This window comes from Corapipo altera, unplaced genomic scaffold (genome assembly GCF_003945725.1).
Source record: "Corapipo altera isolate COAL_440 unplaced genomic scaffold, ASM394572v1 1b, whole genome shotgun sequence".
NCBI lineage: Eukaryota > Metazoa > Chordata > Aves > Passeriformes > Pipridae > Corapipo > Corapipo altera.
In genome coordinates, this window is record NW_020884881.1 from 16,994,951 (window position 1) to 17,007,919 (window position 12,969).

Here is a 12,969-nt window from a genome sequence, read left to right on the forward strand (position 1 = left end):
AGCTCCGGGCGCCGCCCGGCGCCATCGCGGGCGCACCGGCCCCGCCCCCGCCGCCTCAGCGCTGCCGGCGGAGCTGCCGCTCCTCCCGCGGCGCCGCTCTCCGCTGCCCTGCCCCGAGCCGCCGAATAGCTGAGTAACGTGTCGCTGTTTTAGGTCCTGCTGTCGTCTCTGTGCCTGTCTGTCCCCCTGCATGGAGTTGTTTCGTGGAGTCATGGAGTGCAAATGGGTTGGAAGGGAACTGAAAAGATCTCGTTTCATGGGCAGGGACACCTCCCGCTAGACCAGGTTGCTCAAGGTTTTATCCAGCCTGGCACTGAACATTGCCAGGGTTGGGGCATCCACAGCTTCCATGGGCAACCCGTGCCAGTGTCTCACCACCCTCACAGTAGAGAATTTCTTCCTAATATCGAACCTAAATTTCCCGTTTGAGTTTGTACCCATTACTCCTTGTCCTGTTACTACAGTTCCTGATGGAGAGTCCCTCTCCGGCTTCCCTGTAGCCCCTTCAGGTACTGAAGGTGCCCTGGGGTCTCCACACAACCTTCTCCCCTCCAGGCTGAACAGCCCCAATTCCTCAGCCTGTCTCCATGGGGCAGGTGCTCCAGTCCCCTGATCAACTGTGTGGCCTCCTCTGGACTTGCTCCAGCAGTTCCACGTCCTTCTTTTGTTGGGGATGCCAGAGCTGGACGCAGCACTGCATGTGGGGTCTGACCAGAGCAGAGCAGAGGGGCAGAATCCCTTCCCTTGCCCTGCTGCTCCTTTTATCACAGTCCGGGACACTTTGGCTCTCTGAGCTGCCAGCTTGCACTGCCAGCTCATGATGAGTTTGTCATCAACCACTCTTTCCTTTCGTTTTGTCCCAAGTCAAGTAATAACTGAGTAATATGTTCCTTTTTAAGCCGCGTGGTTCTGCTGTCGTCTCTGTGCCTGTGTGTCCCCTGCATGGCGTTGTTTCCATCCGGTGTTTCCTCACAAGCTCTCCCATCTGCTGTTCGGGGACGTCTCCCTCAGCCCTCACAGCAGTCTGGGAGTTTGATAACAACGTGGAGATACTGCTAACCCTCCTCTGCTCATGAAAGATAGTCCTTGTTGTTGCTGTTTGTCCTGCAGTTTTTTTTCCATGTTTTACTTGGCACTGAGTGGGTCATGCGTGCTGCTAAATACCATGACAAAAATGAAACATTCCCCCCCCCCATTTTCTCCCTCTCCCTTTCTCCCATCAACTTCTGCTAATTAATTGATTTTGTTTCTAGAATTCCTTTCTGTTTCAGCCACAAGTTTAAAGTGACTTGGGAGCTTTTAATGATGTTTGTCATCAGCACACATATCTCAAACTGCTGTTGGGTAAATCGTGCATAAAACACTGCCAATGTCCCTTTTGCAGGTTATTTATAAGAAAACCTGTATTTTGTTTTATCTTGAGCTTCCTTTAGGACATCACTGCTGAACTTCCATTAAATCTGGTTGCTGTCAGCTGGGATGTGTGTTTGGATCAGAGACTGTCTTCTGAAAAGAGATTTAGAAAAGCTAATCCATATATGTAAGGGTTAATACTAAAGTACAGTTCTGATACTTTGGCTTCTCTCTTGAGCTGATTCATGGGCCTCAGTTGGCTTAAGATTTTTACTCCTGGAAAGGATAATTTTTAAACTGCAAAATGACTGGATGCTGACTTCAAAGGAAGCCACTCAATAAAGGAATAAGCAATGGGAATAAAGTTACATGTTTTATAAATGGCATGCCTTGTGCATGACTGAGTTTGACCCCAACACGAAATAAATGAAAGAAGTAGCATGATTTGCCAGCAAAAGCCCATAACACTGTCCACAAAAATTGCTAGAGAAAGCAGAATTGGGCCAAACATTTGTTTTTCCCCATAATTTATAGTTTGAGTGCTGTTGATTCATGTTAAGGCAGCTGATAAATGTGAACACTGTGACATATTCTTAAGATTGCATTGATAACTATTAAAAATGTATATTCTTAGAGCTCATGCAATCCTAAATGAGCCAGCCAGGTTCCCAGGCTGCTGTGTGAGCTGCCTTGTGTTTCTAATTCAAATGATGCAGTGGGAATTTTGTGATAGAAGAAGAACCTTCCTGTCAGAGGGCTGGAAGACAAGGTCTGTTCTGAAGCCAAACAGGGCTTTAGAAACCTAACATTGTACTGTTAAATATAATTTTCACTTGCAGCTAATTTTGTTCATGAACAAGAGGTGTTGGCACCCTTGACAGCATGACCAACGTGAGAAACCAGAACTGCAGCCCTTGTTTAACCAAATGGCATTTCAGCTTCATAACAGCCACGACTCTCACTTCTTACAGCCAACTGAATTTGGGAAAAATTGCTTTTTGTTGGAACTTTAAAAAATGTCACCATACATAGAGTTACTGCACCCACTTGTGGAGGAGGCCCGAACTACAGAAACTGAGACAGAGCAGTTTCCTCTCTCTTTGAGGTGTTCACCCATTTTAGATTTTAGTGATAATTCAAACGACTGAAACTGTATATTTTTTTTGTTATTTTAAGTAGCAAGTCACCCTTGAATCTGTCAGCAGAGAGCAAGCTGTGTTGAAAAGCCATGAGATAAGGTTCTAGTATGTTTTTGTAGCTGATGTAGGTGAGTATTAATCCTGTTGTACAAACCATTAGTACAGGTGCTTGTGGGATTTGGGGAACGACTGTGGTAACCCACGTTTGAGAGAGATACAACTGATACTTGTAAGCTTCTGCAGAAGGATTAGTGTGATCCATGGAACAGGATTTCCTGTGAGGGAGAAACTAAAAGAGGAAGATGCACTCAGTCCCATCCAAAAAAAAACCAAACTCAGCAAGGATATGGTTCTCTATCTACTCCTCTGGTGTATTTATACTGACAATGCAAAGGGCTGTAATTCCATCCAAATGTGGGAGATGAATTTGTTGTAGCTGGGTTTGTCAGGTTTTTATGTTTTTAAGGCTTTATACTTCAGGCATCACACAGAGCCTCCTTTGTTTCCTCTGGGTGACCAGGAACCTCTTGGAACTGCTGTCCTGGGCTGTGCTGCTTTTGCAAAAGTTTGGTGGAAAGTTTGATCTTGTATTTGAGAGTCACAGCAAGAGACCATGGCCATTGTCCAGATAAAACTCTTAAATCCTAAGTGAAGGGAGTTCCACACATTGCTGGCTCAAGAACAAATGGGTAACAACTGAGTGACCTAATATGGGATAGAAACTGGAAGATAAGCAAGTGAGGTTCTTGAACATTTTTTCATACAAATAGGGGTAAGGTAGTTAATAAACCTGCATAGTTTTGAGTTGGAGCTTCATTGATTTAAGAAAAGACTATAGAATGTATTTTTGAAGGAACAGGTGGGTTTAACAGGTCAAGGTTTCTTTTCAAGACTTATGTTACGTAAAACCAACCTGAATGTTTGGCCTTGGTTACCTACTTCATCCAAAAACACTGTGTTGAGGAAGAGCCTGTCCTGTGTGCAGACTGAGGAAGTGGATTTATGTAGGTTAGTTTTACTCCTGCTGATAAACAGAAATGTTTAGTACTACCTATTCCTTTTAACTACTTCTTGGAATTAAATCCCAGTCCAGTATGTAAGAAAGCTGATTGTTGCTCTTACATGTTTCACAAATGTGCAGTAGCTGTTATCATAAAAGAATAAAGATGGAGTGAAAAATGAAACTGCTAAAATTTAGTGTGACAAGAGAAAGTCTTCACACAGTTCTGGTGCTCTTCATTGCTAGAGATCACACAGAGCCTTATTAAACCATAGTTGGAGCATGGAAGGATTCCTGTTGACTTCATGGAAAGTTAATGGTATGGAGGATAGGCATCTTCAAGATTATCTTGTCTCTCCTGGTGCTTAAATTGGTTGGCTGCTTCTCACTGGCTTTTGCTTTATGATTCATGATGATTTTCAGGACTTCAGGATTCCACCTTAACAGAGATGAGCTTCCTTGGTGTGTCCCTGTGCTGAAAGTGCTTTGGGCAGATATCCAGCTGCCTTTTGCAGGGTGTTGGGCACATCAGTCCCAGTGAGAGACTGACCTGCTTTGATCACACCAGCTCCACATGCCTCCTGCACTTTCAACGTGTGGCTTTTTGACCTTGTTTTTTGGTGGCAGGTCGAGTCATGTCCGTGTTTATTTGTGATGTGTGTAAGGTGGGGGTAGGTTCTAGTTCTGATTCCTAATAGCACACGGTTTTCACCACTGAAATCCTCTTGGTATAAGGGTTTTTTTCCACTTCCACAGTGGAGAGTGTGGTCCTGTTATCCACACACTGTTGGCAGAGCATTTCACCCAGATCAGAATGAAACAATTTGACTGAAGTGGATGATTTTTGTCTGTGTGTGTGTCTGACATTTGAATAGTTAAGAAGGGTGTCTTTGGCCAGCATAGCTACTCAGCAGCTGATAGGACTATTACAACTATGCCAGTCAGGGTTTTGATCCAAATTTACGTTTCTCCATTGAGTTATTTGACTCTGAAACCATTGGGTGGAGCCGAAAATGTGAACTGAACTTGCCATCACACGTCCCTGGCTTCCTCCAGCAAGCTACATTTGTTAGGTTAGAATACAGAAATGAACCTTTTAACTTTACACCGAGATCAAATATTGACTCAGTTTCATATATATCTGGACTTTGCACAGGGGGGGAAAGCCTGACATTCCTGAAAATGGCAGCTGAGAGATCCACAGAAGTTAAAAAAACAGCGAAACAATTCGTCGTTAAGGAAGAGGTACAGAATGCCTGGGTTTAACCTGTGTTGTTGTAAATAATTATTTGAGACTGATCAGAGTGTTTGTGAGTGCAGAGTACAAAGTGCTGCAAATGCTGTATGTTTGTAAAAATCTTTTCAATAGATAAAACACTACTTGATGGTCAGAGAGTTTAAAAGGGGTGACATTTTGTGGAAATAATCATACAGATTATCAACGGGGAGAGAGAAATGTACAATGTTACAGTATTTTAAGCTGCTGCTTTTTGTTTCAGATTTTGCATCTGATCCTTGTATTTTCTGTTCAGGAGGTTTGCAATGTTCAGAAATAATGCTGCTACCTCTGAGAGACCTTACAAATCAGTGGCTCATGAAACTCAGCCTTGTTTTCTGTTCCTTTAAGAAGAACCACTAAGGATTTCCTTAACATTTAGGACTGTACCACCTTTCATGTTTTCTGAAAGGGTTTGAATCTAGATAATTGCTGTTCTAAAGACATGGGTGAGGAAGTAATAAGATTAATATCAGGTCCTGAGGAAGGATTCTGGAAGTACTTCTGGGTGCTTATTAGGAGCACTTTCACCCTAATTTAAGCTGCCTCTATTTGTTTCAGTTCCCTCTCAAGTGAATTCTTAAAAGTTAATCTTTGGTGTTAAGGCAGGTTTGGCAGCAGCCTCACGCTGTTGTTACAACACAAATGTAGTTTTTTCTATTTGTTCTTCCGTGGAGTAAACACAGTCTTGTCATTTCTTTAGGTTTCAAGGTACAAAAGCATTTCAGGAAATAAGAGATTTGTTTAGATTATATTTATGTCTTTTCCCTTGGATATTTTTTTAATATGAATGTATCTCAAGGAGTTTCATTTTGAAACTTTTTGGGTGTTCTATTAAGACCTGTTTTCTTGGAGGCAGAATTTTCATTTTATTCTCCTTATTTTTGTTTTGTTTTGGTTTGGTTTGGTTTTGTTTTTGTGGGGGGTTTTTGGTGGTTTTGTTGATTTGGTTTGTTGTTGTTTGTTTGGGTTTTTTTTCATAATGCCTCTTTGTTATCCTCTTTTGAAATATTGTAATTTTTTGTGTCACCAGCAGTTTATAATTAGATCCTACATATTTTAAACTATTTAGGTTTTTCAGTCATTTTGTGGGCTTAATACAGGGAAGTATTTACCCTGCCTCTGCCACCAGCCTTTTTGTTAGAAGGGGTTCTGTAACTCAGCAGTAACTGTGTGGTCTGATGTTGGAATACCTTCTTCCATGAAAGTGGCAGCTGATTTTATTTCATTTCTCCTGTTTCTGGGAACACACAGTCAGGCTGTTGTAAGCAAAGCAGATGTTCTTTGCCCATCAAAGTAATACACAAAGCAATATAAATAACTCATTCTAAACCAAGTTACATTAAAAGAAGTAAACTGCTGGGCTAATACCTAGGGATTTTTCCCTTTTAAGTGAATTACATAAAAAAATGAGGAAACATCACAGGGAAAACAAACTCATTCAGCTCAGAAAAGACATTTTGTCATGGTGTTAATGCTAAGAACTCAGTCAGCAGCTCTCAGAAATCCTGAAAGGATAGGTGTGTATCAGTCTCACAGCTGCAGAAAACAGCAGTTACACAAGGCCACAACCTGAGATCAGGGAAAGGAAAGTTTCAGGATGGTTTGGTTTTCAGTCTTTCATTCCCAGCTGTTGGGCCGTGCTCTCTGCTGAGTGGACACTCAGGAGCACCAGTGTAGGTAAAGTCTCTGCAGCCCAGAGACCCTTTTGCAGTTGAAACGTGACTCTTGCAAAATCCTTCTAAAAAATGAGGACTTTCCAGTACATAAAATCCCACTGAATTCACTGAAACTTGATTATAAAAGTAATATTAAGAAAAGTTATTTTCTTGGGCCTATTTTCTATTCCTATTCAAGAACTTAGAGTGAATATTTTTGTTTTTTTTTTTTTCCTGTATTAGCAACAGGAATGTTGTTGCACATTCCTGCATGTATTGTGATGCTGAAATTTTTTTCCTCTAAAGAATCCAAAAATAGTCGTGTTGTTTCTCCCAAAAAGCCCCCAGATCTTTGGGATTAATCTTATAATGTATTTAACAAAGAATTCTTTGTTTTAGGTAATCGCAGAAAGAAAATGGTTGAAGCTTGAAGAAACAACTTACACTGATCCCTTTGGGAAAACCAGGTAACTGCCTCTGTGGTATTTCTGATTCCTGTAACGTTCTCACTTGTGCAGACTGGCCCCAGGCTTGAGAACATGAGCATTACAAACCCATCACTCCACACAAGATGAGAGCTGTTCACTGTGCAGTTCCTTTAGAATTCCTGCTGTTCAGAGAAGGGAATCTCACCCCAGCAGATGTGCTGGCATGTGGGATCAAATTTGGCTCCTAAATCCTCTTGGGCACATTGAACCTTGGATTATGTTGCACTTCCAGCTCCTTGTAAAGATGCTACACAGAAGCAGTTCTAGACTATGGCAATCAGTCCATCCTGTGGCTTTTCTGGTTCTTCATTAAGAGCTCCTTTTTCCCTGCTGATGGTCCTGGATCTTACATATTACTGACAAATTAATGTCCTCTTGTATAGTATCATGTCTTTCCAATTCTCTTGTACACTTTACTGTTGCTGTATTTATCCAGATGTGACACCATGGCTTTAGTTCCCTGCCCTTAATGTGTTAGACTCTGGACAGATATCTTTCTCTAGTGCCTCTCAGTTCATCAGGAAAATATCCTCTTAAAAGTAGCAAGATTGGAGCTTCTGTAGAAGGATTTATATTGCTGATGGGGTTTTTTGTTTTTACTCATCCCTTTGCTTATGTTGAGAGAGAAGCTTGTGTCTTCCATGCCTGTGTGCTCCTTATGTGCTCCAGCAACTGAGCTGAGAGTTCATAACTCACCCTATAAACCTTATGCAAGAGCAAGATAAAAGATGGAATTCACATGGTCTTGTTACAAAATTGTACTTCAAAATCTGACATGTTTTATACACAAATTGCTTTATTTTGCTCTTTTCCAAGATGACTTTTATAAGACTTGCCTGTTCTGTGACAGTCATTTATGCCTTTCCCTTGTTTTTAGTGATTTAAACGATCATCAATTAACTATTTTCTCTCTCCCTCTTTAAGAAGGCAAAATAAAATGATGCTACAGACATTTTATAGTATATGACAGGGCCTATCCAGGACCAGCTGCTTTCTTATGAGGCCTCCCCATGGGATGATATATTTTGCTTTTAGATCAAAGTAGCAAGGGTAGAACACAAGTTACATATTCATTTGTTCTTTTCTCTGTGTTAAACAGAACTTGGGAAAGTGTAAAGCGGACTGGCAACAAGAAGGGAGTCACAGCTGATGGTAAGACACTGGTGACTTTTTTTTGGTGGCATTTTTTTTCCTGTGGAAGTTCTGATAAACTCACAGTGCAGACTTAGAGCTGAGCTGTTTCTGAGCGAATGAGGATGTGGAACAGGTAGCTCAGCAGAGCTTGCTATACCCCAGAGCTGATGAAATGCCAGCTTCAGTGCTGAACAATCAGATCCCAAGATCACTGGATTCACTTTAGGGTGATGGAGCAGTTCCAAAGACATGATGGATGCCCTGATACAGAGTAGCTCACAGCCTGGTGGGTTGTCTTCGGGCACAAGAGGAACATGATTTAGCCATGAGAGCAGCATAGTAGAAGGTTCAATACAGAAGCTTCCAGAGAGTCTCTGCAGGCAGGAGAGCCTTTCCCTAGATGTTGGTGGGCTGAGAGTGAGTCTTGCATCCTACATGTGCCTCTCATTTGCTGGGATGCTTTGAAGATGCCGTTTGGGGCTTTTATTTCACCTTGATATAAATGATATAAGGAGCCCAAATTCCTCATTCAGGATTCTGGAGCAGGCATCTAAATGTTCAATGCTCACAGTAGCAGTGCTTGGGTTCCTCTCTGGATCTAGCACTAAATACTCACTTTCTGTTGTACTCAGACTCTCTGTCCTCTGTGGCTGTTGCAGGAGTAGCAGTGATTGCAGTGCTGCAGAGGACTCTGCACTATGACTGCATTGTCCTGGTGAAACAGTTCAGGCCTCCAATCAATGGCTACTGCTTGGAATTCCCTGCAGGTAAGTGACTGAAACATTAGGATGAGTCACATATAGTTCACTCTGTTTAGATGTGCTTAGAGTGTCAGCTGGAAACTGTGCTGAGCTCAGTGTGCTATTCCAAAATAGGAATATTTGATAATGAAGAAAACAAAATGAGCTTGTTTCAGCAAATTGGAGAAAATTCTCTCCACTTCTCCTTTCTCTAGGAGTCAAAGCATTCAGCTTCTTTCCCTCATGAGAATATTAGTGCTGTTTCCTGGGAAGGTAGAACTGATCATTCTGTAGATGATCAGTTAAGGATGTGAGGAGCAGCACGATGAATCCAGAAGCTGGAATCCTTCCTAATGCTTCAGTTTATCCCTCTGTAAATACAGGGTAGTGAGGATGTTTCACCTCTTCCATAACACTCGATTAGATCTTGGGATGGGTATTGCAGTTAAGTGGTAGGCTTTTAATTATTCTTGTATATTATTTATCTCACAGGCCTCATTGAGGAAAACGAGTCAGCAGAAAGTGCTGCACTGCGAGAGCTGGAGGAAGAAACTGGGTACAAGGGGGAAGTTGTTGAATGTACTCCAGGTCTTTGCTTTTTTTTTATTTTCCCACCAAAGCTACTTCTGTCTTTGAAGGCTACTCTAAATGTCTAAAATGCTTTAAACCATAGGTAAAATCTATGCAGCAAAGCCTACATAGATTAGCAGAGCAGCATCTCATGGCTGTATCAGTGAAACTTTGGTCCTTTTGTGAGTCAGTTGCTGAGCTTCTGCTAAACGTACAGGTCTGAAGTGAAAGTTGGATGTCTGTAGGGAGAAAACTGCTATTAATAAGGATCCTACACAAAACTCAATTATTCAAGCTGTGATTTGGCATTTTAGTATAAATATCTAAATTACTGGACTTCTGTGAACAGCATCTGAGAACTCAGGTAGAAAAAAACAGCTGCATGATGCAGTGTGAGTGGAGGTGACGCTCCTGTCAGCTGTGGGGAGGTGACAGGACTCGGGTTTTCCAACTGGAAAGAAGGAGAGAATAATTAAAGTCAATTCAGAGATCCTTTGGAATGTGATTATTGCCAATCCCATGTTTCCTACATAAAATGAAGGTAAAACAAGGATAGAAATCAAACTTGACAAGGTAGAAAGGTAACTTAGATATGATTTCAAGGCAATGTCATTGCAGTTGAGACCTGGTTCTCAGTTATTGGTTACAACTGCATGCTGAGGATAGAGAGGTGGAAGCAGGTGATGGCAAAGGTGATGAATCCAATAGACTGAAAAAGTCTGTAAGGGGTAGTTTATAGTTAAATCTTTAGTCTATGGAATGGAAAGTAAACTTAGCTGCTGAAAACAAGTCTTACCAGGGATCTGTAAGAGAGCTGAGAGTTACAGAAACATTTAATTTTACTTTTTTTTTTTTTTTTGTAATTTAATGTTACATTTAAGAACACGTGAAAGCAAAGTTTTCACAGAATGTATGACAAATATATGTTCTGTGGTATCAGATACATTTCTGTGAAAGCTTTTGTTACAATGTCAAGTTGCCTGACTCCTGCTTTGGAAAATAAACTCTCTCCATGTGCTTGTTTGGCAGCTCTGTGCTTGGACCCAGGTATGTCAAACAGCACCACACACATCGTGAATGTCATCATTAATGGAGATCAGGCTGAGAATACGAGACCTAAGCAAAAACTTGGTGAGTTTTGTACCACTCATTTGAAAATTTTGAGAAGATAACAAAAGGATGGGTTTAAAAGAATTGACCCCATCACTGCATCTCTTCTGTCCCAGCTGATTTGGATGCTGCAGGTCCTTAAAATCACATCCAGCAGTCTAGATTGGCAGAGTGTGTCTCTATGTTGAATTCACTGGGGAGGCCCAGATGTGAAGTGTCAGCTGTTGGCACACCCAGAAGGAGACATTTTGGTGCCAAACTTCAGTGAGGGCCATGAGCACTTGAGAACCTACATACTCCTCTCCATTGTAGCTTCGCTCTGGAAGTAATTACAGCATCAGTCAGCTATCAAAATGCTTTTTAATTGTAAACTCTAGTGTGTTTCAAATCCCTGACCTTACTACTTGTTTTTCACTTGCAGATGATGGAGGTACGTAACATGACTGTGCTCCCATTGGCAAGCGTGATCTTCAGATCCCAAGTTTTACTTAGAAAATGTCAGTTAAAACTGGTTTTTATTTGTGCTTGGTTAATCTCCTGACCCTCATCAAATGTGCCCGAGATTGACTTTGGCCTAGACATGAAAATTCCTGTGGGGCGTTATCACATCAGTTAATCTTTCCAAGTATTGCACCTACAGCAGCAGCATCTCGGGAAATACAGATCACTGAACCCACGAGAGCTGTAGGTCAAACCCCAAACACAAATAATTCAGAGAGACAGGGGAGGTGTAAGCCAGCACAAATCCATCATGAACAAACCCTTTTGTTTTGTGCTGATTTGATCTTGAAATGCATCTCCAACCCATTCCTGTATCAGTAGAAGCCAATCAAAAGCCCACTTGGGCCGTGTATTTTCCTTTCTCAGAAGGGAAAAGGTCTCCTTTTAGCTGTCAGCTACACTGTTTTTGCAGCTGTTTGCCAGCTTCTTTCTGCCAGATGTGTTTTTTAATGACCCCAGTCACTGCCTTCCCCCATTTAATCACCTTTTTCTGACACATGAAGGCTCACAGCTTTTGGATGGTGATGACTCAGTTCCCCTTCTAAGCTGCAAGGAACAGGACACTGAGGGGAATTTCTCTCCTCTTCACTGATTTAAGGGTGCATAAATTCTTTTCTTCTCTCCTAGAATTTGTGGAAGTTATTTCACTTCCAAAGAACGACCTACTGCAAAGAATTGATGGTAAGAGCTTTCTAACACATTAAATGCACAAAATTGAGCTTCAGGCACCCCTTAGCTTCTCTTCTCAGAGCTCCTCGTGGCATTTCTCATCCTAGAATACTGTATCTTAAGCAAAAAGCCATGAGAGACCTGACCAGGTATGAGAGTTGGCATTGAGAATTCCCGTCTGGAATGCTACACATCTTCATTTTAGTAAAGGATTTACATTTCTGTAGAGGAGATGTCTGAACAGCACCTCATGGTTTGTTTTGTTTTGTTTTCAGAACTAGTAGCAGAGGAACACCTTGCAGTAGATGCCAGGGTTTACACTTACGCCCTGGCTCTGAAATGTGCAACAGAAACACCTCTCCAAGTTCCTTTCATGAAGTTCTAAAGCTGGACAATGAGAAACTTAGTAGAAAACTGCCCGAGTCAGATGGCTTAGAAGCACAACTCTTCTTGTAATCAAGATCCTTTGCTTTACTTGTAGAGCAAAAAAAAAAATATTTGCAGGAATGATTCTGATATTTTTATTTGGAATTATGTAACTGACAAAAAGCATTTCTTCTAACTGCTCTATCAAGCCTTGACGGACTCTCCATAATAAAAATACTGTTTAATTTTCAGAATAGCTCATTTCTCACTACATTATTTTCTGCACTTGTGGATAAGTACGAGGAAGACGCCAAGGTAACTGTGGTTAGTGTGTACCACATGTTCCAAAGGAGGCAAGTGGCAGGAAGAGCCACACTCTCTTCCCACACACACACACACAAACAGCAGCACTCAAAACAACTCAAACAGCCTGGAGAAGGGGAGACTGAGGGGAGAGCTCATGGTGGTCTGCAGCTTCCTCATGAGGGAAGCAGAGGGGCAGGTGCTGATCTCTGCTCTGTGGTGACCAGGGACAGGATCCAAGGGAATGGCCTGCAGTTGTGTCAGGGGAAGTTTAGGTTTGGAGGTTTAGGTTGGATATTAGAAAAAGGTTCTTCCCCCAGAGGGTGGTTGGGCACTGGAACAGGCTCTCCAGGGCAGTGGTCACAGCATCAAGCCTGACAGAGTTCAAGAAGTGTTTGGATGACACTGTGGGGTACATGGTGTGACTCTCAGGAATGTCCTGAGCAGGGCTAAGGGTTGGACTTGATGATCCTTGTGGGTCCCTTCCAACTCAGGATATTGTACAGTTCTGGGATTCTATGAACTAGAGGTGACAGGAACCCAGTGACAGGAGCAGTGACAGCAGCACAGGGACACTGTCCATGCTCTGGCTGCAGCATTTGAAATGGCAATTTCAGGAACCTCTTATTATGATTTTAGTCCTGAAGATGCCGTTTCCTTCT

At 42.0% G+C, this 12,969-nt stretch overlaps 1 protein-coding gene across 1 annotated transcript; it reads left to right on the forward strand.

The window, feature by feature from the left end:
* The first annotated feature begins 4,580 nt into the window (after positions 1 to 4,580).
* NUDT5 (nudix hydrolase 5) lies at positions 4,581 to 12,258 on the forward strand. Its single transcript, XM_027639550.1, has 9 exons — positions 4,581 to 4,737; positions 6,826 to 6,893; positions 8,014 to 8,066; positions 8,708 to 8,815; positions 9,281 to 9,376; positions 10,388 to 10,489; positions 10,890 to 10,898; positions 11,597 to 11,650; positions 11,914 to 12,258. Exons 1-9 carry the CDS (start codon positions 4,675 to 4,677, stop codon positions 12,021 to 12,023), a joined length of 663 nt encoding a protein of 220 aa, XP_027495351.1. The 5' UTR covers positions 4,581 to 4,674; the 3' UTR covers positions 12,024 to 12,258.
* Positions 12,259 to 12,969: the final 711 nt, after the last annotated feature.